The 26,869-nt window shown below is 35.7% G+C and overlaps 1 protein-coding gene across 1 annotated transcript in view; it reads left to right on the forward strand.

The window, feature by feature from the left end:
- Nucleotides 1-26,869, forward strand: part of SPEF2 (sperm flagellar 2) — a 209,458-nt gene that overhangs the window by 61,893 nt on the left and 120,696 nt on the right. Inside the window, exons 10-16 of the mRNA XM_012663396.1 lie at nt 11,110-11,329; nt 11,969-12,123; nt 13,666-13,741; nt 15,186-15,247; nt 17,191-17,294; nt 19,847-20,103; nt 26,595-26,703. Coding sequence (XP_012518850.1) covers nt 11,110-11,329; nt 11,969-12,123; nt 13,666-13,741; nt 15,186-15,247; nt 17,191-17,294; nt 19,847-20,103; nt 26,595-26,703 — 983 coding nt within the window. The remainder of the gene's footprint in view (nt 1-11,109; nt 11,330-11,968; nt 12,124-13,665; nt 13,742-15,185; nt 15,248-17,190; nt 17,295-19,846; nt 20,104-26,594; nt 26,704-26,869) is intronic.

Here is a 26,869-nt window from a genome sequence, read left to right on the forward strand (position 1 = left end):
GTTCCAAATTTATAAATTGTTTTTCATTTATTATTGCATTTTAAGTGAGATGCTTTTTGCTGACTTGAGAAGAGAAGCCTTAATTTAATGGAGATGGTGTCTCAAAATCATGCTACAGGCAGTTACTTCTAGATATGTTTCCTGTATAAGCTGATTTCATGCATAGTGTGTGGATTCTAGCTAGGTAGCTAGCTTCTATCCATGAGGATGACACTTTTTGATCTAGTTCCTAGTTTAGGGTTGGGTTTTGACTGTTTATCTTATTTGAGGACCTAAATCATCTTTGTATAATACTTAGAATAAAAGTTAATGTCAATGTATTTATTCATTTATTCAGTTTACATATATTGAGCCTATCTTATTGATTGATTCATTCATTCAATAAATATTTATTGAATGCCTACTTGTTCTAGCACTGTTATAGGTATTGGGGATATAAAGTTGATTAAGGTAGAGATTCTTCCCCCCCAGTGCTCACAGTTTAGTGGGGATGCTGAATGTGATGTTTGTCCTCCCAAACCTTATGTTGCAATTTGGTCCCTGTTGTCCAACGTGGGACCTAGTGGGAGGTGTTTGGGTCATGGGGGGAGATTTCTCATGCATAGATTAATGCCCTCCTTAGGAAGGGAGGGACTGAGTGCATTCTCACTCTATTAGCTTCTGAAAGGGCTCCCCCTAGAGCTGGCTGTTAAAAGGAGCCTGGTGTCTCCCTTCTCTCGCTTGCTTCCTTTCTCATTATGTGATCTCTGCACATGCTGGCTCCTTTTCACCTTCTGCCACAAGTGGAAGCAATCTGAGGCTTTCATCAGATCCCCAGTCTTCCAGCCAGCAGAATTGTGAGCCAAATAAACCCCTTTTCTTTATAAATTTCCAATCCTTGGGTATTCCTTTATAGCAACACTAAACCAACTAGAACACTAAGTGTGGATAAGAATGGGAGGTTATGGCACATGTAGGAAGGGATGAGATTCAGTTGATTTGTAAAGTATAAGCAGCCATTAGTTGATTTAAAGATATTAACTCAAAACTGACCTAACCCTATAAACTGTGAGTTTACAGTTGTACTCTCCTCTCTTTGTATTTTTTCCATGACTTCATTTAATTTCAAGCATGTAGACCAAACTAAGCTAAAGAAGTTTGAGAAGTGTGTTTTGGGTGTCCTTACTAAGAATGCCTCCCTCAGCAGAACTTTTTCAGTAACTTCTGAATATATCAATCTTGATTATGTCTACAGTAAGGTGAAATATGTAGATTGTTCAATGAATTAGAATATTATAAATGGGCACTTGGGTCTTGCCTGGTTAAGACATTATTTTATGCTCAAGGTGTCTGAGCTTGAGTTAATAAATTTCCTCATCTCCCACACACTAATACTTTTCCTTTGGATACAGTTTAACTATTGGTCTATTTTACAATAAGCCTGAAGTTTTAATGCATTTTGAATAATCATAGGCTCTATGTTATTTGTTAAGAGTTTTCAGGGATTTACATTATGAAAAAAAAATTAAGAACAGTAATTATAAAAAGTACAATTTTCTAAAGTACTGTAAAATAAGCAACCTATATCTAAGATCTAATGTTAATCACACAAGTAAGATCTGAACTGTGAATGAGCTGGATCTTTAAACCAATTATGAGAAATTGCACTTAGAACTGTATTATTTTTAAAATATACTCTGATAAATAAACACCTACTCTGTATCTCTATGGGCTGAATCACTGTTAGTATAAAATTAAAGATTTACTCTCCCTGTTTGCATATATTTAAGAAATGAACCCAAGATGGTGATTATAGACATGAAATCAGAACTGAGGGTTCCTGCTATCTTGTCCAATAAAATATTCTTTATTATTTGTTTTTCAAATAATGAGTTTAGCCAGATTATGAAATTAATTTAGGGGTCATAACTACTATTTATATTTTTAAAATATAAACAGAACAACATAAGATCATATAATAAAATGCAATATAATGTAACACAATACAATAGAAAATAAAGCATATCATAAGTAGTAATAATAAGCATTTCATAAAATTTTTTTCTGCTTTATATATACTTGTATACAAATGCTAGTCACAATGTAGAATGCATTTTTTTGTGGAGTGTCCTAGTCAAAAATGGTTGAAAGCCACTGTCTTAGAAGATGCAGTACAAGTGGTAATTGTGTGCAGAGTGCTTATGGAGGGTCAGACCAATAAAAATGAGCAAGTTTGGTGAAAAAGATTTCCTGGGAGCCTTGAATAGCTAAAGAAAGGTCCATCATGATGAACATAAATTTAATGTTCCCTGAAATTTGAGGATCAGTAATGGCTACAATGACTCCTAAGGCTGCTACTACAAGCCTTAACTGTATTTGAGGTATTTCAGACTGTCATCTCTTCCTCACTTCCTAAGGAGTTGTGTGCCAAGAGAAAGTTAGCCATAATAGCTGCAAAATTAAAGCAGCTTGAATGTCTTGCCATCGTAGGGTTGTGGTATGTTGGTGGTACTCTAAAAGGGCAATAATCTCATTTTGTGGAGTCACTATCTATGGAGTTTTTTAAGTCAATTTGTTAGAAGATTCTGCCCTAAGTCCAAGATAATCTGTCTGTTGTTAGGTTTTATCAAGTATGGGTTAAAAGATAGTATTTCAGGAAAACCCAAGGAAACTAGCAGGTGTCAAAAACAGTGTAAGTGTTGTATTCTCCAGGAGGTCCTTTCTCTCTCTTAGGGAAAAAGGCACTTACTTTGTCTTTCTCAATGTATCAGTAATTGAACTATGAGATGTTTAGAACATACCAAACTGGGAATATCTGTGGCATTCCAGCCAACCTCGTGTTGGTAAGATCTAGTGCTTTATAAAGACAAACACTGGATCATGTGTACCTTCAGAGCAGTACCGCTCCTCTACAAAAGCCCCATTTGAATGTCACTACTTGTGCTAATGGCACTCTGAGGTTTTATGGAATGATAAATATCTCCTAAGGTCCAGATTCTGTTTATCTGAGTTGATCTAAGTAAGCCATGTCTCCTCCCCCTTTAGAAGGATTTATGAAGGAGCTCCATTCCCAACTTGGATGTTTAAAGTGGCAAGAAATGAGATTGAGATACATGTGGCTTTATTTCAAGGGTAATCATGCAGAGAGAAGCAAACAAACTCTGATAAGAAAACTATGCAGCTCCACCAACAGCATCATTCAATCACTTGCTACCATCAAGTGGGGAAGCTAGTGGACACATGGAAGATCGTAGGCTTGCCCTTGAAGTGTGCTCCTCAGCCCATGTTCAAGCACAGTTGTTTCCAAGCAGATGCTGTTTGTAAAATGCTCAAGATGCTTTTAGTCATGGTTTATGATAAGGAGACCAAGGATATTGATATATCAGGCCATAGGAAACCAAAGGGATAAGACACACTGGAAGTAATTGGAAGTCTATGTAACCATTATGTTCCTACAACAGGATATAGTGAGGCCTGTGAGTGCATTGGGTCCAGGTTGGATAGCAGAGTGGTATGTATTGGTAAAGACAGGACCCAGGGATTCAGAATTCAGGTTCTGGAAAGGACAGTGTAGATCAAGTAATAAACACGGTGCTAGTGAATTGGTTGTGACTTTTGATGAAGGTCAAAGGCTGTTTACTCTCTATTGTAATATTATCTCTGTATATAGATAGACAAGAATTCACAAGGAGAGTTGGACCTCCTAGGTGTTGATGAATCTTGAGTCTTATCCTTACACCTTCTCAAAAATTCATAGTGATGGCAGACACAACAAAAAGATTAATATTAAAATAAAGACATCTTAATACTTATTTTCTATATGTGCCTGACAGTTTACATAGATCAATTGCTAGTAACATGGAGCACATCTACACATGAAAATTAACTTGTTAAAGCAATAGTTTGTAACAGGTGATACCAACCTGGTATTACCACTTTGGACATCAGAGTCTTGAACCTAATAGTCAGATGTATATTTAAAACAATACCTAAAGTAGTAAAGAATTCTCTATTATCTAATTAATTTAGTCATATCTACATAGATAACATACATTTAAAATAGGGAACTGATAAAAATTTCTGGTTCCTCTTTACTAATGAACTAGTAAAAATCTCTTTAGTTCACTGTAGTTAAACTAATAATCTTCATTCTGGTCTGAATTTTCCTTTTTCCAGTTCTTTTGTTCTCCTTTTCACTCACCAAGTTCTTATTCCATCCTCTGTGGTGTTTACCTTGACTTAGCCTTTATCCTTAGTCTTTGCTAGGAACTTCATCAACTTTATTTCTATGGTGATTCTGCTCTGTGTGTTCCACCAAATCCCTTATCTGCTTATCTCCACAGGTCAAGCTTCAGTTCTTCTCCTGACCTAAACATTCTGTTCTCTTCACAGTGATGTTCTATTCCATTGTGTTTGGCTACATTCTACAGGTAGTTTGGTGTTGGAAGAGGGCTCAGTAGCCGACTGAGAACTTAATTGTTTATAGTCAGCAATCACATAGGCTCCTCATGCAACATTATTTCATTTAATCTTTACAACAGTCCTGTGAGGTAGATATTATTATCATGCTTCAAAGATGAGGGAATTGACAAAAGTGCAAAGCAGGCAAGTAGCAGAACCATTACAGAAACCCAGCTCAGATATTGGGTATGAAAAGAATACTACTAAAAGAAAAGGCAAAACATAGGTATGCATTTATTTATACATGACATAGCATAATTAGAGAAATACTGATTTAACTGTAAGACTGCTTCCTTTAACAAGTATTAAGTGACTGCACAGCTCAAAATCACTAGGACATTGGCAACTTTCCACTTCAACGTGGCCTTGGAATTATAGCCTTTTTCGTTGTAAAATTATATAATTTCTATGGTTTCCATTTCCTTATTTGGTTAGTTTTGATTGGCCACATTACATAAAATAATTATCATTTGTCTAACTAAAAGTCTAAACAATTCCAATGAATGAAAGCAAAAGCAAGTAATCAATTATAATGCCATTAATAATTATGCAAATCATTCAGTATTTACCTAATTTTGAATAATGCGGTAATTATTATGCACAGAACTGCTAGAGAAACCAAAGGCATTAAACAATAACAAAATAATTTTTACAAATGGTGGTTTGTATAGAAATGACAGTCAAATACAAATATATTTATATACTTGTAAATTCCACTGACTTAAAAGAAAAACTTATTATGAGTACTTTGGGTGTTTTTTGTTTGTTTTGAAAAGTATTTCCTTATCTCCAGTGTTGTCAATATCAAACATTCTGGCACCAAACCAGACAAGCCAGCCTTAGCACTTATCAAATTTGACAACTTATATTCTGAGTAAATGATTTTGTCAGATATTGGGTATGAAAAGAATACTGATAAAAGAAAAGGCAAAACATAGGTATGCATTTATTTATATATGACATAGCATACTTAGAGAAATATTGTCAAAAATGGCCTAAATAGGCTAAACCAATCAATGATTAACATAAGTTTTTCCTACTTGAAGGTATTTAGAAAAATAGCTCCATAGGTAGACTGAATCTGTCAATATGAGCCACTTTGTAATATTAGTCAAGAGTTAAGGATTAAAAATATAATATGGAGTTTCATTTTTAAGCCAAAAATGTGACTTGTTCATTACTTAGTGGTAGTGTAGTAGTATTTATAAACCATACATTATCTATTTGGTCATGGTACTGAGAAGAAAAAAATGTCATTCAAATTAGTGATCCAATTTGGCAAATAATATTAAAAATAAATATTTTCAAAAGAAGTCCCCTCCACAGAATGGTTAGGAAACTTGAGCTAAAGCACACACATATAGTCAAGGCAAAGACACATACCTTCCTTCTAAAAAGGAAAAAAAAGAAAAACTGACTTAAGGCAATATAAGCAATCCAGACTAGAAGTTAGGTGGTGTTTCTTAAAGAAATGTAGTGTAATGTGTCTTTCATGTTTGTTCCCCTTTTGTCTTTCATGAGAACATATGTTGATGAAGGAACTCATTGATTTTTTCCCAATGGACATTTCTCATGTTTTTTTTTTTTTTTTTTTTTTTTTTGGGACAGAGTCTCACTATGTTGCCCGGGCTAAAGTGCCGTGGCGTCATCCTAGCTCACAGCAACCTCAAACTCCTGGGCTCAAGCGATCCTCCTGCCTCAGCCTCCCGAGTAGCTGGGACTACAGGCATGCGCCATCATGCCCGGCTAGTTTTTTCTATATATTTTTAGTTGTCCAATTAATTTCTTTCTATTTTTAGTAGAGACAGGGTCTCGCTCTTGCTCAGGCTGGTTTCGAACTCCTGAGCTCAAAGAATCCGCCCGCCTCGGCCTCCCAAAGAGCTAGGATTACAGGCATGAGCCACCACGCCCGGCCTCTCATGTTTTCCTATCTTTGTTATTTGGACTAAGAAGACTGAGTTAAAATGATTAGGGACAAGTGATAGAGGAAGTTTTAATGGAACTGATCATGTTTGATAAAACCTGGGAGAGACTTACATGATTAAAAAATCAAATGTATCTTGGAATTCATAGTTTTTACTATCCCAGTATTGTTTGACATCTCTGTACCACTAAAACAACATATTGGGCTTTTTTGACATTTAAATAATTTAATAAATAGATTATATGTACTAATTCCAAATAATCTTAAAATATAAATGACATGCATTTTTACTAATATCTATATAGTGAAATTATCACATAATCATATTACTAAATATATTTTACATGCACTAAGACAATTTTTAAAGTTCTTCAAGTGACTACAGAAAAATGTCATGTTATGTAATATTTGTATGTGAATAAAAATATCTTCTTTTCTGTCTTGTATATCTTAATTATTTTTACTATCATGACAGTATGCATAGCAATTTTGGACAATTTAGAAAATACGATAAATCAGTGTACTGATTTATTCTCTCAACCGTTGTGAATGAGAAGTGAATGAGAATTGAGAATAACACAATCTGTTTTAGGCAAAATATGATACATCATTGTTTTATTTGGATATCTTTTATTACTATGAATTTGAATATTTCTTTATAAATTCATTGGCCATTTTATTATACTTTGAGAATTGCCTGTTCATATCCTTTTCACCATTTTCCTGCATTTTTCTTTTTCTTGTTATTACAAATTTTTATATAAACTCTTAACCTATTGTCAAATATATATGTTGCAGATATTTTGCCTTCATTCTTTATTTTTCCAGTGTGTGCATGTGTTATGTGTGTGTTTGGGGGGATATGCAGAATATTTTATTTTTATATAGATAAATTTATCTGTTTCTTCCTCTGTGGTTTTCAGCTTTGGTGTCATGCCTTAAAAAACCATCCTGGAACATATAAATGTTCACCCAAATTTTGATGCCATTATGATTTCTTGTTTACATCTTTCATTTTCCTGGTGTTAATTTATTTTCTGAAACGTATAAGGATATCTAACTTCATTCTTTTCCAGATATATGATCAGTTATTCAAATATCAACTGCAAAATAATCTATTCTTTCTCTGCTAATGTAAAATATAAACTGTATACATGCTAAATCCTTACATATAATTAGACTTTGTTTCTACAATTTGTATTTTTGTGCACTGAATATTTTGTCTCTACCACTCATTCTTTCCATTACTGCATTCTTAATAAGCATTTCAGTAAGGCAACACTCCCATATTACTGTCCTTTTTAAGTTGTTAATGGATATTTTTATCCACTATATTTCCTTCTTCCACTTCAACTTTAGAATCATTTGTTATACTACCCTGCAGGGGGGTAAAAAAAAAACAAAAAAACACTGGCACTTTTGTTGTCATTAACATCAAGTTAGACCACGTATGGTGGCTCATGCCTGTAATTCCAGCACTTTGGGAGGCTGAGGCAGAAGGATTGCTTGAGACCAGAAGTCCAAGACCAATCTGGGGAACAAAGCAAGACCGTGTCTCTACAAAAAAAACCAGCCAACAAACAAAAATAACCAACATTAAGTTAGATTAATTTGGGGGAGAAATAAATGGTTTATAATTTTGAAACTTTCTATATTGCCCTCTCTTCAAGTCATTTTTTAAATCCTCAGTAGAGTTTTGAAACATTCCATATACAGCCTCTCTGTATATTTCTTGTTAATTCCAAAGATTTTGTCAGTTTTTACATGCAAGCAAAAAAGTTGACTCTTGCTGAGTAAGCAGAAAAAAAAATTACTCAAAATATGTTGGGTAATTCAAAGAATCAGTAGGTGGGCTTGAGAAGTAGGCTCAAGATTAACTTCCAAGGAAAATCACAAGAACCATCACAACAAAGTCCGACAAAGAAACTTTCACTGCCACCACCACCATGGAGCACTAGCAACCGACCTTGCAGCTGCTACCTCTGTACCAGGAACTCAACTGTGCAGCAGCCATAATTACTTCTAGGGACAGTGATACTTCTTTCTTTTCCTTATTTTGTTGCAGTGGCTAGACCTGCTGAAATAACGTGACTAATAGTATTAATGTTGAGCATCTTTTTCTTGTTCTTGCCTTTAATGGAAAAATGTGTATTTTGTTTTGGTTCATCATTGGTCCAGAGAGTGTAAGGAAAGCCATCTTCAATGCATAGCTTATTGAGAGTATTGTTTTGTTTTGTTTAATGTTACTTGTGTTTTTTTAAAATCAGAAATGAATTTTATCAGATACTTCTTGGTCAAAATGGTGATATGCTTTTTTTTTTTAAGTTTTAACCTACTAATGTGATGTAGTAATAGGTTTTTTAATATTTAACCTTTGTATTCATGAAATAACTCCTATTCAGTCACGGTGAGACAACTTCAACATTATATGTAGGATATGAGCATATGTTCTGGAATCTGACCACCCGGGTTCCAATCCAGCTTGTGTCTTTACTATTTAGTATGACCGTGGAAAAGAAACTGAGCCTCTGTAATACTCAGGTTTTTCTTCTACAAAATTGGGAAGATGATAATACTACTTATGTAAGAGCTATATGAGAATTATTTGAGATAATTCATGAAAACAACAGTATATGGCATATAGTGAGTATGCAGTCAATGTCAATTAGTATCTTTATTGTCTATTAATATAACATTGACTTTAATATTGTATGCATAATTTTTGCAAAATATTTCCAAGTGAGATTGGCTTGTAATTTTCCTTTGGGATGTTGTTTTTGTCAATTATCTTTGATGCATTTTTTGTGTAAGGGTTATATTAGTCTTGCCAAGTGAACTGGAAAGTCTTCTGTATTCTTCCATACTCTAGAAGACTTTAAATAACATTTAAATTTCTTTTTAATTAAGGAATAAAAATTCTTCTGTAAACCATTACTGTTTTCAAGTTTCCTAGGTATAGTTCTATGACAACTTTTTCATTTCTTTCATGGCTTTTATCTTTTCAAAATTTCCATTTAAATTAATTTTAACATTTGTGCTTTCTTAGAATATCATTTATTACTACACAGTAATAAATTCTAATTTATTATAGTGGAGTTATATATAAAATTTTCTTAATGATTTTAAGTCCCATTAAAATCTATTACCTTTTTTCTGGCCAGGCGCGGTGGCTCACGCCTGTAATCCTAGCACTCTGGGAGGCCAAGGCGGGTGGATTGTTTGAGCTCAGGAATTCAAGACCAGCCTGAGTAAGAGTGAAACCCCGTCTCTACTAAAAATAGAAACAAATTAGCTGGACAACTAAAAATATATAAAAAAAATTAGCCGGGTGTGGTGGCGCATGCCTGTAGTCCCAGCATGCCTGTACTGCCCAGGCTGAGGCAGAAGGATTGCTTGAGCCCAGGAGTATGAGGTTGCTGTGAGCTAGGTTGACGCCACAGCACTCTAGCTTGGGCAGCAGAATAAGACTCTGTCTCAAAAAAAAAAAAAAAAAATCTATTACCTTTTTTCCTATTATGTCACAACATTGATATTTGCTATTCTTTACCTTTGTGTCAAACTAGTAGCAATTCCATTATCATGCTTAGTATGGACAAGTTTTAGACATTTATCAATGAAGAGTACCTGAATAGCTTCACTCTCTATTAATTTCCATTTATATTTTTATTAGTTTCTTCCTTCTAGTTTCTTTTGATTATTTTAGAATTACTTTTATTCCCTATTTTAATGCTTAGTTTATTTTCCTTCTTTTTAATTTTATTTTTTATTGATGCATAATAGATGTACATATTATATTTGCAGGCTACATGTGATATTTTGATATACTCATACAATGTGTAATAATCAAATCAGGGTACTTGGAATATCCATCCCCTTAAACATTTATTAAATATCTTTATGCTGGTATCATTTCAATTATTCTTTTCTAGCTATTTTGAAATATACAATAGATTATGGTTTATTATAATCACTCTGCTGATTTAGCAAACACTAGGTCTCATTTCTTCTATCTACCTAGATCAAGGCATTTTAGGCTAAGGGACTATACATTTTCCTCTGAGTACAGTTTGATCCCTCCCATATTTTTAATCTATTATTTTAATGTTCTTTTCAGATTTTACAATTTTAATTTCAAAAAGAATGCTTTTTATTTCAAGTACTTATATTTTTCATATTTTTCTAAAATCAATTTCTAGTTTTATTACATGGAGTTCAGAGAACGTGGTCTATACAATGTTTTTTCTCTCCCTGTAACTGTTTATTTCAGCAAAAAACCTGAAGAAAGTGGTAGTCAAACATGGTAGATTAGAGAACACTGTACTGAGCATGAAAATTCTTTTTCATCTTTCTTACTTTAAAATATTTTAAAATAAGCTTAATACTTGCATAAGATAGCAGATAAACTATTGTTGTCTTTTGTTTGCTTACTGATGATAACATCAATTTAAGTGTCTTAATGCTTGACCTAGATTACAATATGTCTCAACTTAATATGCTTACTTTCATAAACTAAGATATTTTGGGTTTTTTTTTCTTTTATGTAGGAAGCTCATTTTTCTGCTTTCTAATATGAAAGTATTATTGCTGCTATTACTCATTTATGTGATATAATTGATTAACTAAAGTATTGATTAACTTTTATTTGCTACAATTTAGATTCACTTTCAATATTTAAATTTCTTATATTCCTAAATTTGACTTTTAAGAATAGTTTCGTTTTGTTTGTTTGATTGTTATTTTTGCAGAACATGGTTGGAGAGTGGGCCTTACCAGAAGAAATGGTTGATAATTTACCACCCTCCAACAATTGTATATTGGGCCATGTACTTCACAGACTATTTGAAAAATCTCTTCCTCCTCATCTTGAATCAACAGTACCTGAATTTCCTTCCTCTGCTGTTAAAGGATGCTTATTGGGGAAAACATTTAGTGGAAAAACTACCGTTCTAAAGTCTCTACAAAAAGGTAGAATCTCCCCCTCATTATTAGATTCTGTTCACACTGACTGTATCTGCAAATGTCCATGTATATATAGAACATACAAGAAGCTTTGCTGATATATTGGGAAATCTCTGTCATCCAAAATTTTATAATAGGGCGATCATGTAATTTATTGTCTAAGCCATAATTATTCAACCATAAAAAGGAGTGAAATACTAATGCATGCTGCTTAATAACGTTATGCTAAGTGAAAAAAGCTATATACGAACTATCACAAAATATATAATTCTATTTGCATGAAATATTCAAGATAGGCAAATCCATAAACACAGAAATTGACTTATTGGTTTCCAGGTGTAGGGGAATAGAGAGTGACAGCTTAATGGTTATGGGGTTTCCTTTTGATGTGATGAAAAATTTCTGGAACAGGATTATGGTGATGGTTGCACAACATTGTGAATGTCTAAATGCCACTGAATGATAAACTTTAAAATGGTTAATTTTATTTTATGTGAATTTTACCACAATAAAAAAAGCAGCTTGATCCAAAAGACAGTTCTAGGGGGACTGAAAGACAGTGTTATAGGGTGAAGCCAGTACATGAGGACAACAATTTCAATTTCCCAAGAAATGCTATTTATAAAATTATCTTCTGTCCTTTAGACTTTCCTATTCAAATGCTTTCTATCGACACTCTTGTCCAAGAAGCTATTCAAGCATTTCATGACAATGAAAGAGTCAGTGAGGCCCTTCCAATTCAGAAAGAGGATGAAGAAGGGGCTCTACCAGTTCTGCAAGAGGATAGTAAAGAAAACCAGGCAAGTATGATTCTAGTTTTCTTTGCTGTGTCTGGTACACTAGATAGTTGGAACTGGATGGAATCTAAAAGATCTTCTAGACCAAGAAAGTAAATGTCCAGAGAGTAAATATTTAGGTTCTGTAAAGGTCCGGAGTAAGTATTTAAATTAAATATTTTGTAAATATTTTAGGGCAAGAGGCAAAATTAAGGATGTTATGTGGGCGCTTAAATAACAAGAAAGAAGATTTCTGCCCCCTTCTGTGGGTTTGCCTGGGTGGACCATCCAGAGCACCACTGCTGTGGGCTCACTTTGCGCCCAGTGCCATCAGCTGGAGACATACTCCTGAGGATACAGTGTCTGGCTGGTGCGTGGGGTGGGCGGAGTGACTGAAATACAGAGGTTGCGAGGGTGGTATGTGAGTGCTGCGGGGGAACTCAAGGAGTCACCAGCTCCTGGACTGAGATCCCACCACTCAGTGCCTGGTGGACGCCAACATCAGACTCTCCAACATGTAGTTGGAGACCAACAGTGGCCCTGGACAGTGGCTGAGGCCTGTCTGGAGCCCAGTGGGGACAGTAGTGGAGGGGGACTTCTGGCTTGGTCTCTAGGCTCACAGTGCTAGGCTGCTTGAATGATGTTCAGGAACTGTATAAAAGCAGTTAATGGGCTGAATTTGGTCCATGGGGCATGGTATGCTGACTTCAGATTTAAACTAGCAGATCTCAACTGGGGTGGAGGGCTCTCTGTATGGTTTACCGGTATCACATTTCTATCAGTATTGCATTACACTATTGTGTGGAGATTCCTGAGGTGGGGGTGCTGACGAGGAGAAGGCAGCCCCACCTTGAGGATCATTGATGTGGTCTAGCCCCCTTGTTTCACAGAAAAGACAGTAGAGACCCTAAGCATGAACTGGTTTACTTGGGGTCAGAAAGCTTGTTGATGGCTACTCTGTGACTGGGGTTCCAGATTCTAAGTCCAGAACTCTTTCCCCTACTTTATTCTCTCTCTGCAAATGAATAAATTAGTCTAGAATCTAATCCAGATCATTTGCAGGGGCTGCAAAATAAATACCATTTAACAATGAATTCTGAAAATAACTGGGAGAAGTTTTCTTCATTGTGGGCTATCTCTTCTTCGGGTACTCTTTCTATTTTAATCAATAGAGTAATAGTTAATGTACATTTTTTTTTTACTTCCTTATGGCTATAACTGACACCTCTAGGATTGTTCACTTAAAGATAGTTTTCATAAACTCTACCCTTTTCTCAGGTTCTATTTCAAAATAGCAGTTGCTGTGTTTTGCATTGGAGGCCATTGGAAAGACAGATTACACCGCAAATTACTATGTGTTTCTACAAGTGCAATTATCATCATGTATTGTTTGTTTCTGGAAACTGTAATTTGGACTGAAACCCCAGTCCTCTCTAATATCATTAATGTTATAGATAAAATAGTGTATTTGTTCTCAAACCCTTACTTATAGATATAAAATTACGAAGGTTATTAAAATATAACAATGTTAAAATCTCTTCCTGTGTCTGTGTTTTCTCCCCAAAGGATCCACAAAAAGTATTTTCAGCTGGTCTAGTCTCAGATGAAGTGCTACCAGAAACAGAAGGTAAAACTATACTTAGTGAGTAGATATCAAAGCAAATCATTCATTATTTACATTAGAGAGACAGACAAACAGTAAGAACACATGTATGCATAAACTTGCTTCGAGGGAAAGAAATGGGAGTGATAGAGTTTTGCATAATTTTCCGTATGGTCATTTGACAGAGAGAACCAGATAACCTTTGTCAACAACTAAGGATAAGAGATGAAAATTATAAGGGAATCTTTGCAGCCTCCCTCAAGTACTTGTTTAGTTTTGCTGTTCTTATGAAAACAGCCAGGATAAATCATCCTTACTCTCCCTGGCTTCGCAGGGAGACAGTATTTTATTGTTTCTGCTCACCTATGCAAGTCTGTGTGTGAGCACCATTGGGGCCCTCTGTGTGCTGCAGCTTCAGTCACTGTATTGAGAGAGGCTGCAGGGTCTGGTCTTTTCAATCCACATGCACAGTGGTTCCTTTGATAAAGTTAAGTTTATTTTCAACCTTGGACAAGACTGAAAGAACCAAGCTTCCCAAACCTAACAAGAAGTTATCTCCCTAGAGATTTGGTCTTTAGTGCTTCAGATCCTTCATAGAACCATTGAAGGAAAACAATTTTAGGTATTAAATACCTTTTCTCTTTGTGCTAGTAAGGTTTTGCCATGTTAGTTTCCTCATATTCTCGCCTAAAGCTGAGATCCTCCCGTGTCATCATCACTATCACTATTAGCGTTAAACAATGTCCAGATTTACTGTAAGCATGCAACTCTCCCAGAGAAGCTGGACTTTCCATTTTCTAAATGTATATTATCTGTCACTTATTCCAGTTATTTGTTTCTTAAGAGATCATTTTAATTGATTTTTTAAACTATTATAAGTATTTCATGACATATTTTATTGCATTAGTCCAATTGATTAAAAACAAACTCTTTAAAACTTTTGTTTTCCATTGAATTTAATTAAAAAGTCCTCTGACTTCTGGAACTATATACTTTTAGATGTGTTTATTATCTATAACTTGATAATCCAGGAAAATAAAAGTACAATAAGTTAGCATTTTAATAACATTTCTTGAGAAACTTGGCTTGTCTTTTGAAAAGAGAACCCAAACTGTGTTAAAATATTTCTAATGATATTGTTATGAGCTCAGGCCATATAGGAAGGAAGGAAGGAAGGAAGGAAGGAAGGAAGGAAGGGACAGAGGGAGGGAGGGAGGGATGAGGGAGAGAGGAAAGGAAGGTAAGAAGGAAGGGGAGAAGGGAAGAAGGGAGGGAGGGTGGGAGGAATGGGAAAATGTGGAAGCAGAAAGGAGGGAGAGAGGGAGGGGAAAACACCAAGCCACACAGTGGCCAGGATCTTACTGGTGTGGAAGGGAGGTAAAAGCTATGTAGTAGTGATTCTGTGACTTTCTTCCTCTGAGTATCTCAGGCATAGCTGAGTCCAATACTAGAAATTTGTTCTTACCACTTTACCTATTACTAGGTACTGATACTAACAAAACACCAAAAGCTGAAGAAGTCAAATCAAGTGATAATGTCTTCAAAGTAAGTATTATAATCTACTTTTGGCTATTAACATTAAAATATGACATGATTCATGGCCTTTTGGTTCATCTACAAATGGAATGAAATAATGATGTGCTTCTCTGGTTTTAAAGTAAATTTAATGGTAAACTATTAGTTAATCTGAGTTTACTTAACATCTTTTATATTCTTAATACTTATATCTAAAGCAGTGGAAATTACTATTCAGTTTTGCCAGGTAAGAAAATAAACATGCTTTTTAAATTTTAGACTTATGCCGAATTTATTTTTATGTATTTTTTTTAACCATCTAATTTATGGCTTTTGTTTCCTTTCATTTCCTCCTTACCTTTAAAGAATGTTTACACAATTTACCCTTATTCTTGTTGATGACTCTACAGAATTTTTTATTAATTTTTGAAAAAAATGTTCACAACAATTCACTCACTATGGCTCCTAATGGAAATTAATGTTTCCATAAATAGTATTGTTCTACTGTATGTGGAGCATTTTTTGTTATCAAATAGAATGACCAGATAGATTAATCAAATGGAATTTTATTTACTTTATTTTTATTATATTTCATTACTTTTATTAAGCATTTCCTCATGGAAAACATTTTTATAATATTTTAGATATCAAAACTTCTTAAGGATAGAAAAATTTTTATAAGGATATACATCAAACTGTAAATAAGATGACTGATGGGGAGGGAAATGGGCTTAGAAAAAGCAATAAAGGAATAAAGGGGGACTTATAATGTTTACTCTGTGCATTTGAAATACGAATCAGCAAAAAGGCTAAGTGTATTTTTATATTTGCATGTATGGATTTACAAATCCCCTAAATTCCATATTCAATTCAATTCAAAGAGTATACTTTGTCCCGTGTACTGTTTCAATAATTTAAATATATCAGTGAACAAAAAAGACAGTGTTTCCTGCCCTTATGGCATTTCTATTCTGTTGGAAGGAAATAAATATTATATGGGAGATGGTGGTAAGTGCTGTGAGAAAAGGCAAAGTAGAGTGGAGCAAAAGCAAGCAGGAGCACCGGTCAGGGGCAGGCCTCCTTGGGAAAGGGAGATTTAAGCAGATTGAAAAAGGTGAGAGAACCAGCTCACTGGATCTGGGAAAGCATTCCAGGCATCAACAATAGAATAGCTGGATGCTGGAGACAGCCTTGAGGCAGGAAGGAGGCTGGCCAGCAGGGCTGGACAGTAGGAAGGGATGAGGTTAGAGCTCAGTGTAAAAAGGGAACAGATTCAGCTTAGTCAGGGTCTAACAGGCAATTATTGGGATGTTTGGAGTAAAAGGGGGAACTTTTACAGGGTTTTGAGTAGAAGTATAATATCATTTGACATAAAACATTCACTGTAGTGGCAGAGTTAAGAATAGGTTCTAGGGAAGTTCCTGGAACACCAGTGATATCAAGTAGTGTGTAATGGACTAACCTACAGATAATAATTACAAATGCTGGGCAAAATATAAAAGCGATTATTTGAGGGCCAAAAGGAGATAGCAAAAAGAAAAAAAAAAAAAAGCAAAGGAGCAAACAAGAAAGCAGCAAAAAAAACAGGCAGAAAATATATGGAATTTGACCATCGAAAGAAGAGAACTTCCCTGGGCAAGAGCCATGGTTTATACACACACCGGTCAGTCAGAAAGAGTGGCTAGAACTCAAGCAGAAAGCACAATCTTTCTAATCTAAGGTATGAGAGGATGAAGTTTGGGGATGCCAGAGCAGCTGCAAATTAAAGAGGAAGATCTTGGAAGGGAGGGTGCCTCAGAGAAAGAGCCTCAACATCTACATACAAATTTTGCTTAAATGCTTCCCTGACTCCAGAAATTGTGCCAAGCAGTCAGTACCTTCATTAGAAACCATGTAACTGTTTTTTCCTCCAAACATTTGGAATCTGACTTTCAAATTAGCTGTCTTCTGCCATTCATTGTTTATTTTCCCAGCTCACTGTCCGTGCTCAGCTTGGTGCAAAATCAGAACAGCTGCTGAAGAAAGGAAAGAGCATTCCTGACACGTTGCTAGTTGACATCATGGTAAATGCTATTAAGTATGTATTGCATTTTTCTTTCCTATACCCATTTAATATATTCCTTATCACACAAAGGTGTGCAAAGCATAATATAGAATTTCTTTGTTTCTAATATCTAAAGAATACTACTCATCTACATAAGAAAATAAACGGCAAGTAGAGATAGATATACTTTGTGATTTACTTGCCTATATTTCACTTTCTCCCAGACTTGACTTCTTTCACTCAGATGTGAATACAGCTCAGGTTCTATTGCCTGGGGGGAATCAACAAGAAATTTAATAATTGAAAAAGCTAAGGGACAGATTATGGAGAGACCCTAACTGTGTGGTCACAGGCCACTGGGCCTCCTCATTTTGTGTTTCGAGAAGAGAGGTTGGCCAGTGCTGGGCCCAGGTGGAGGGTGCACAGGCAAGGAGTAACATATATGCATGACACAGAGATGATATGTCATAAGGGAGAACGAAAAAAAACCAAAGCAGGCTATGATTTTGTAATCTCTCCCAACCTCCTTTCTAAGGAAAGAGGATCCTCCTGAGCCCTCGTTTATAATGCAGAAAAGGGAGAAATTAAAAGAAACCATAGAGACTTGGCTGATCCATCTAATAAAGAGATGAAGTCAAGTAGGATGGAAAAAAGTAGTCAGAATGGGTTCCTGTGAATGAGTTTTGGAGAGCTTAGAGTGGGCGAGGAAATAGAACTGGGTAGTTGTGGTGTGTGAGAAACATCAGACCGAGAGAGATAAGGAAGGAGGTTTTAAGGTTTTACCATACATCTGGAATGGACTCTCTCTTAGTGCTTTTGTAAAAGACTGCATTAAAGATTTAAGTTGCTTCTCAGTTACATGTATCTAGAAATCTGACCACAAGGCTTCAGCCCTCAGAGCTAGAAGGAGCCTTATTCTAGTAGTTGTAACATTTCTCCGAAGTGGCATAAAGCATATTTCAGACATCGGATTCTTTTTTCCAAGAAAAATGTATATGAAAAGCATCAGATATAAAGCACAGCTTCACTTTAGTTTCAGTAGAACTGGAGTATCTACACCCCAGCGTCAGAGCTCCATTAGCCTCCTTCCAACATCACCATCCTCATTGCCCCTAAGATATCACCAGAGGACTGTCATCAGTTCGAAATCTTGATCTAGTCCAAATCTATCCTTTTTCCACGGAGAAAAGGAGGTACATGAGGGTTTAGCTTCTGTTACCTATCTCGTTAGTGGTGTAGCCCCAGTCAAAGTCCCCATACTCTAGAGTCCTCATACTACAGCTGAACAAGTGTGGCCCTGACAACCTCTTGTTCCCTCTAAAATGGCTCCTGAGACTGCAAGTGGGGGAAGAGATCACCCAGACTTGGCAAGGTACTCAAGGACATTTCCTTCTCCATCTTAGATCAATGAATCAGCAGATCCATTCTGTGCAGAACATTTTACCAAGCTCTGGACAAGTTATAAAAGCAAAATGCAGTCTTTTCCTGCTCTTAACCTAGCAAGGGAAATATAGGCAGTGACCTGAAAACAGCTTGATATTGTGGAAGGATCACTGGATTTGGGATCACTGTAGTTTTGTGACTTTGAATAAGTAATAAAATCTCTCTCAACTTCAATTTTCCCCCTCCTTCCTTGTTACACTATAAGAAGGATAAAAGCACCAAAACAGACTCAGAAACCTTTGAAAAGGAGATTCAATTGTTTAATATTGAGTTCTAACAAAGAAAGAAATGAAATTATACCTTTTAATCCAAAGGCCATAATCTCAATTTTGTATAATTAAGGGTTTAAAAGAACCAAGTTTATGTCCTTTCACCTTGTTTTCCATTTGCAAACAAAATTAATAATTTTTGGAACATCCATTCTCTAAAGAGGACACTGTGCTGAGTGCAATAACTGAAGAAATGGTCCTTATCCTTCTGCAACCTATAAACTAACTGAGAGAAAAAAAAGACTCAATTAAATTTTTGTTAAGTCAAGAAATATAATAACCACTTTATGGTGAAGTGAATGGAGAGTCAGGGGAGTTCAAATCAGGCTGTTATGACTCTACACAGGATTGAGTGGGGTAAGAAGAAGTCTCCAAGTTGGCAGTACAAGTATCTATTAATAGTATGTGCTAAGCTCTCTCTGGGTTTTTTAAATGCATCGTTTCAGTTCATCCTCACAACCACCGTGTGAGGTATGTTATTTCACCCCATTGTGTAGATGAGGTGACTGAGATGCAAAGGAGGAACAGCCTATGGACACAAGCTAGAAAATGCAATCCATACTCCTGTAAGTGAGGAAATCAGTTTGTTTGAAGTAAATGGTTCAAAATTGTGAGAGATAAGAAGTTACAGAGAAAAAAGTAATGGCCAATTAGTTTTATTATAAATACCATGTTAAGGCCTCTGGAATAGATTGGAGAATGGCAGTGATTATGGCACATTATTAGACCTAATCTTTTAGCTCTAAAGTAATGAAATTCATGCAGTAAGAGCTTGTTATGGAATGGAGAGAAAAAGGCAAGATTTATCGTATTATTATTTGCGAAGTACTTGGGTCTAGCAAAATGTTAATGAGTTGTCCTATTTCAATTAAGCGAGATACCTGTGAGTCAAGGCTGGGTCCTGGATGGTTTCCCAATGACATTAAACCAAGCGCAACTCCTGGAGGAAGCTCTTACCGGCCGCAGCAGAAACCTCATAGAAATGGAGAGAAAGAAAGCACAGATATCCACATTGGTTGTTGATCCTACGACTTCCAAAGAAGCACCTCTTCCCCCTCCTGCATTTGATTTTGTTGTGTTATTAGATATTTCAGATATTTCCTTACTGAGTCGCATGAATGATGTCATAGGTAAGTTGGACCCCTTTTTGGGGGGCACTCTTTTTGTACAGTCAAAACTCTTTGTTTTATTTGTTTTTTGACTGAATATTTTCAGTGAATATTCCCATTTACAATTATAAGTGAGTATGAAAGAATCCACTTCAGCCTTTCCGAGAATTATCTAGGTGAGCACAGTTGCCACTTGCTTTGACTGTTAGCATTCAGCACTGCAGGCTAAGCCTGGAACTAGTGGAGAATTCCAAGCCAACTGCAAGCATCTTCCTGAACCTTTCCATCAACTTGACAGCTCCTCTTGTATAGAGGTGTCTTTTTGAGACTTGCATGCATGGAGGAGGTCTTTGTGGCTACCTAGTATGTCTTAGTGGATCACCCTCATGAAAGTTATAAACCACCTGTGCTGTAAGCAAGGATCTAGTAACATCCGTCCCTTGGATTGTGTATTAACTCTGAGGTACAAGTATCAGTTGGCTGAAGTCCTCACATAATGGGATTGAATATTCTTGCCAAAATCCATGGTTTATTTAATTATTTTTTATCCTTTAAATGAAAATATCACTTTATACCACAAATTAAATATTTATGGGTGAAAGCACATATTCTTGAACCCTGGCTTTCCAGGTATTTGACCTTGGGAAAATTACTTCATTGTTCTAAACTTCATTTTCTCAACCTATATGATAGAATGGCTCATTGTATTGTTATGGATATTAAATGAGATGATAGAATCTGAATTAAATGAGATTATAGAACACTTAGGATAGAATCTGGTACATGATAATAACCCTGCAGTACATACACCAAGAAAAACTGTGGAAGACTTTGAAATAAACAAAAGATTACTGGATATCCTTTCCTTAGAAGGCTGAGTATTATCTATTAGACTCTTTGAGGTACCTGATTCTGTAGAAGTCTGTGCCTTTCATTGACTTTGACGCAGATCTTCTGTAACTCCATAAGTTGTAGGAAATTGATAATAATGCAGATAATTCTTGTCCTTAGATATGCAGATAAATTTTTTTCAGTTGAACCACAATTTGCACACTATAAAAAAGATGGGTCCAAATATTATATTGCTCTATAGGTAGTAACCAATTTTCTTCTGTTAACCCTATTTCAGCATTCCTGTTTGTCTATAAATGTGTCTTTTATGCATATTTTCATTTGAACTGCTTGTAACATCTTACAGGTTCCCTCTTTAATTGAGGAATTAAACAATGTCTTTGACATCGTTTTACATCATTTTACATCGTTCATTTTACATTTGTTTGAGAGTCTTAATTTTAGCTTTTCAAAAAACTGTCCTTTAACAAATGATAACACATCATTCTTTTATTACTTCTGTTACTACTAATAAGAACACTTGAGGCTAGGAGAGACCTACGGAGTCATCTAGTCCAATGCCTTAATTCATAGATGGGAATTTTAGACATGATTGCTTGACTTGTCCAAGGTCACGTTCATCCTTATTTTGAGTTTGTGAAATTGTGAGATCTTGCTTTCATTGTTTACTTAAATAAAATGGCAAAACCATTAGATATTATTTCAGCTGTCCAGCCCAGTAGTTTAAACTGGATGCTGTCTATGACATCACAAAAGGGAGAATTTACTTTTCTTTATAGAAGGGAGTAGGAGCCACGCTGACAGTAGTGATGATTCTGCTTGTTCTGCTAACTTCCCACTCCTGTTCAGAGGATGGATAGCTGAGGATTGGCTGAGAGCACTGCCAATCCTTGGCAATCTGGTGGCAGAACAGCATCCTGAACATCAAGATTAATTTGACTTGAAACTTGTTATGACAAGTTACTATAAAGTACACATACAGACCTGTGAGTGGGAGGGTCCCTGAAAGCAAATTATAACCCTACAAGGGCCTCAGAAGATTTTCCCACCCTCTTTGGGCTCCATAAGAGCTATATATTGTTGTGTGTTATAGAAATGGAAGGAAATCAGTAGCAAGAATTTTTCAAGAAATCTAACTCAATCTAGTTTGAGTTCTTATGATTTTTCTATCAAAATTATATGATGAATGATTCTGGAAAATTTTTTAAAGCTGATGTTAGCATCTAAATAGTTCAATATCTTTAGTTTAGACCCTTGACTTATAACTAGGCTTATAAATGCTCTTTCTCCCCTACTCCAGGGAGAATTTCTTCTTTGTCAAATTTTATGTATAACTATACATAAATAATCTTATTCCTCTGCCCTCAGAAATTAGTCTTAAAGTACAATATAATTTATTTCTTTTTATCATATATTTCTAATATTACTGTAACAATTTTAGATTTTTGAAGTGAATTGAACCAAATCCTGGACTAGGGCCATGTAACCCATGTAAACTAGTATCAAATCATTAATTTATAGTTCTTACTGGTTTTATTTAAATCTGATTATGCTAAGCATGTCCCTAACTTTGAAAATCAATCTGCTGTTTTCATATTCAAGTATTTTAAGCTAAGAAAAAATATTATTCTTTTATATCCTAAGTTTTTCTTTCTTAGAATATAAAATTGGCTTTTAAAAGATCATTTTGCCAGTTTACTCTCTCATCTAAAGCAAGACCCCACATAAACTATTTTAAGACAAATGAAACTCTATTCTTCTAAAATATCTTGTTCATTCACATATTTATTTAACACATATTTCATGCTTACCAAATGCCAGACACTGTGCTAGGCACTCACGATAAAGTAATAAGGGAGAAATGGATTCTGCCTTCAAAGAGTTTAGTGGAAATTATAAGTAACCAAGCGACTACGGTATAGTGTTATTGCTGTCCAACATGGTAGCACTAGCTACATATGACTATTTAAATTAATTAAAATTAATAAATGAAAAATTCAGTTCTTTAGTTATCCTGGACACATTTCATGTACACGTGTGGCTAGTGGCTATCATATTGACAGCACTGATGTGGGATGTTTCATTATCTCAGAAAGTTCTGTTGGACAGCACTGGTATAGAGTGATGGGAGCTAAAATGGCACCACTGGTAAATGTTTATCTAACTTTACAAAGTGTCAAGCACTGATAATATGGAAGTAAAGTCCCCATCCTTCAATAGTTCACAGGGCAGTGTGAGGAGAAACAAAAATAAGCTAATTATTATAATACAGTTGTAATGTGCTATAATAGGTGTGCCCAGCATGGGAGATTAGCCAGATGAAAAAAGAGAACAAAGAGAAAAGGAAGGCATTTGCAAGGCTTGAATGGTGAGCATAAACGGTTCAGCTAGAGAACAGCAAGAACCTCAGTAGGCCTGAGAGTAGGCAAGGTATGGAGGAATGGCAGAAATAAGAATAGAGATTAGACAGGGGCCAGATCAAAAGTCTGGCACCAAGATAAGGTGTTCAGACTTTATCCTTAAGCTGTGTAAAGCTACTGAGTGGCATTAAAGCTAGATTTAATATCATTAGATATGCTTTTATAATGACCATTCTGGCTGCTAAGGTGCAGGATAAATTGAAAGGGTAGTGAGATTGGAAGCAATTAAATGAGTTGGAAAATTATTACCATTTGAAAAATAATAAACACATTAAGACAGCAGCAAGAAGCTCGGGAGGCACAGTGAGATTAAAGTAGTATTTAGGGAGTAAGCTGCAGAATTTAGTTATCAGAGGGGATGGGAGATATATCACAGGGAGAATGGAATGGCAGCAAGTTTCTGACTTGCACAACTTTTGAATAGGGATACCATTTACTCAGATAACACGGAAAGAAACACAAAGAGTTCCTTTTGGAAAACATTGAGCTTGACGTGCCTGTAGGAACTTTAAGCTAAGTTGTACAGAGAACAGGTTCATAAATGGATCTAGATGTCAGAAGGGAAGTGTTCTACTAAAGTTAAGAATTTTAAGGTGAGGGAAATCATTTAGGAAGAATGAATGAAAAAAAAAAAGGATCCAGGTGACATCCCAAAATGTCCAAATTTAGTGGGGAGAGTAAAGGAAGAAGTGTTTAGAAGCAACAGCTAGATAGAGAGGAAGAAAGCTAGGTATAGAAGTATCTCATAAGCCAAGAGAGGACAGATTTTTCAAGACAAAAGTGTGTCCAATCCCCCTCTCAGGCCAGCAGGAGCCTGGGCAGGGGTATGGGAGCCTAGTCACTAGGGTCGGGTGCAGAATGCTGTCCTGCGATGCTTGGGGTCCATGGAGAAGTCTGAAAAACATCACAGGGAAGCACATACACCCAAAGCCATGTGAGCTACAAAGGCTGAGTGAGCATCAGTCCAGTCAGGGCTAGGCAGGGAGGAATGGTCCAGACTCAAAGCCAATAGGCAGGAGACAGGGGACCTGAGGAGAGGGAATAGCCATTGTGGGAGTAAAAGGCTGTGTCAGGATGGAAGAGTAGGTGGCTGCCTCTGCTGTTTAGCCATTGGTCAGCCTGAGAGAGTGCAGCAATGTTCATAACATGTGAGAAGTACAGACAGGCTTTGAGGGCAGGCTCTGGAAGCTTACCCTTTGCAGCTAATGGTGACTGAAAAGGAATGTGAGTTGGATTCTGGGACTGATAATGTTTGTTTCTGGATCTGGGTGCTGATTGTTTTCAATTTGTGTATTTATTCATGCAGCTGTATATTCATGTATGCATTCTTTTCAGCAGCTATAATTCAACAAGGAGTATAAAAATTAAAAATAAGTCCAGAATCTGGAGTCAGATTGACTGGAATCAAATCCCTTCCCTACCATTTATGTGCAATTATGTGCAATTCAGGGCCAATTATAGAATCCCAATCTTACTCCACAAGTTTTGTGTTGAATATAAAATAACATAATATATGTAACAGCATTTAAGAATTGTGTGATAAATTTCACCTATAAGTGCTACAGATAAATCAAGTAGGATAAGGACTAAAACATTTCCATTGGCTTTGGCATTTTTGATGATGAGAATGAAAGCTGTTTCTGTGGAGTGAGGGAGGGGAGGGATGGATCGCAGTGGGTTGAGGCCTAAAGGGAAGCCGCAGAGGTGAGGGGTGTAAGTGGACACAACTAGCAAGAAGCTTATCTCTGAAAGAAGGGAAAGCCATGGTGACAAGGCATTTGTTACCTTTTTAGTTCTCATTCTCTCTCTCTCTTTGTTATTTAAGGAAAGGGTCTATATATATGAAAGAGTTCAGTGGATTTTTGAGCCAGGGGATTAGTGAGAATAAAGGTTGTGTATTTTTCTTCAATGATGTCTACGAGTGTTAAGTCTTGAGGAAGAAAAATATCATCTAAAGCTGGTGTAGCAGAAGGACACAGAAATTGAAGTTGTTAAGAGGCAGAGAGAACTTGAAGTATTCAATCATGCAGTCTAGGTTTGACAGACAATATAGAGTGAAGTCAGGATAATGCTGGCAAATTTGAGGAAAAGGATGTAGGAATGTAGGGACTGGATGATGTTGAAGAGATTCATCAGCTACACAGGAGTGCTAGATGGACGGGAATTTGTGCTAGGAGTTCAGGTCATTAGGATTACAAAGATGAAACTATTCAGGGTGATCACAAAATCCAGTAGCCATGGCAGTGAGTGCCAGAAGTGGAGAGAAGGTGAAGGGACCAATGCCTGGGTGGAGTTTGGAGAGAGAGGAATGCTAATCCATGTGCTATAGTCCTTGATAAATATGAGATAGTGATCATGAGATGGTGCATGATAGCATCTCCTGAGAAGAGCTCCCAAAATATTCTTCAGTCACCCATTCTGATGTCAGTAATCCTTGGATTTTATAAATAACCTTAAAGCATCATTCTGTATTCTAAATCCATTTCATCTTGTTCCAGCATGAATGTAAATGGAGAACAACTGATTACTGTATCCTGTGACGGGCTTTCGTTTTACTGAAATCTATTAATTCACTCTTTAAGGTTGCATTACATTGATAAATCTAATTTCTTTTAATCTAGTTCAAGGCTTTCTTTCCTCTCTATGGACATGATTTTCCATTTATCCTAAGTTTGTAATTATTCTGGGCTTTCCAGAATAGGATTTAATCAGAGCTGTTGAGATTGTTTTTTTGTTTGTTTTTGGTCTCTTTGGGTCTATATCTTTATGTCTACTCTATAAGGAGATGATAAGGTCTATAAAGAAATATACTTATTTTATTGTACTGTAATATAATGTCAAAAAATAATTTTATGCATATTTGACTTTATGGCCACCTTATTATTTCACTCTAATTTTTACATCACAGTATTAATTTTTCTAATTCTTTACAAGTTAATTATCCATGATGAGCCATTATTTTTCATTCTCATCTCTTCATAGTCAATCCTGAGATCCTCTACATTGACACTACAGCTTCTCTTTAATGTGGTTTCCTAATTTCCCCCAATTTCCAGGAAGACCTTGAATTCTTATCACAAAACTATACTCTTTCAACAGCTTTGTAAAACATTTTTAAGTAATGTTGGACCAAATATAGGACCATATCTATTTGGCATCTTGCATCAGTATATTCTAGCAGTAAGTAGCAACTTTGACTGGTTTTGAAAATTTTCTAATTAAATAATTTTCATACTGTAGCTGAAGAATTTTCACATAAAATTGCTCATGAAGATATCAGTCAACATGTAGCTGCTGAAAACCAAGATATGCATGGGGACCAGAATTTAAGAGACCAGATACAACATAGGTTAGTTTTTTACTAAATTCCCTTCTTCTTATTTCTTGCCCTTTGAACAAAATGATAATTAGTCACTTTGGAATCATCAGATCTAGAAAAAAGGTATATTTCGTAGTATTCAATCTTTTTTTTTTTTTTTTTGAGACAGAGTCTCACTCTGTTGCCCTGGCTAGAG

Source organism: Propithecus coquereli, unplaced genomic scaffold (assembly GCF_000956105.1).
Source record: "Propithecus coquereli isolate 6110/MARCELLA unplaced genomic scaffold, Pcoq_1.0 Scaffold809, whole genome shotgun sequence".
NCBI lineage: Eukaryota > Metazoa > Chordata > Mammalia > Primates > Indriidae > Propithecus > Propithecus coquereli.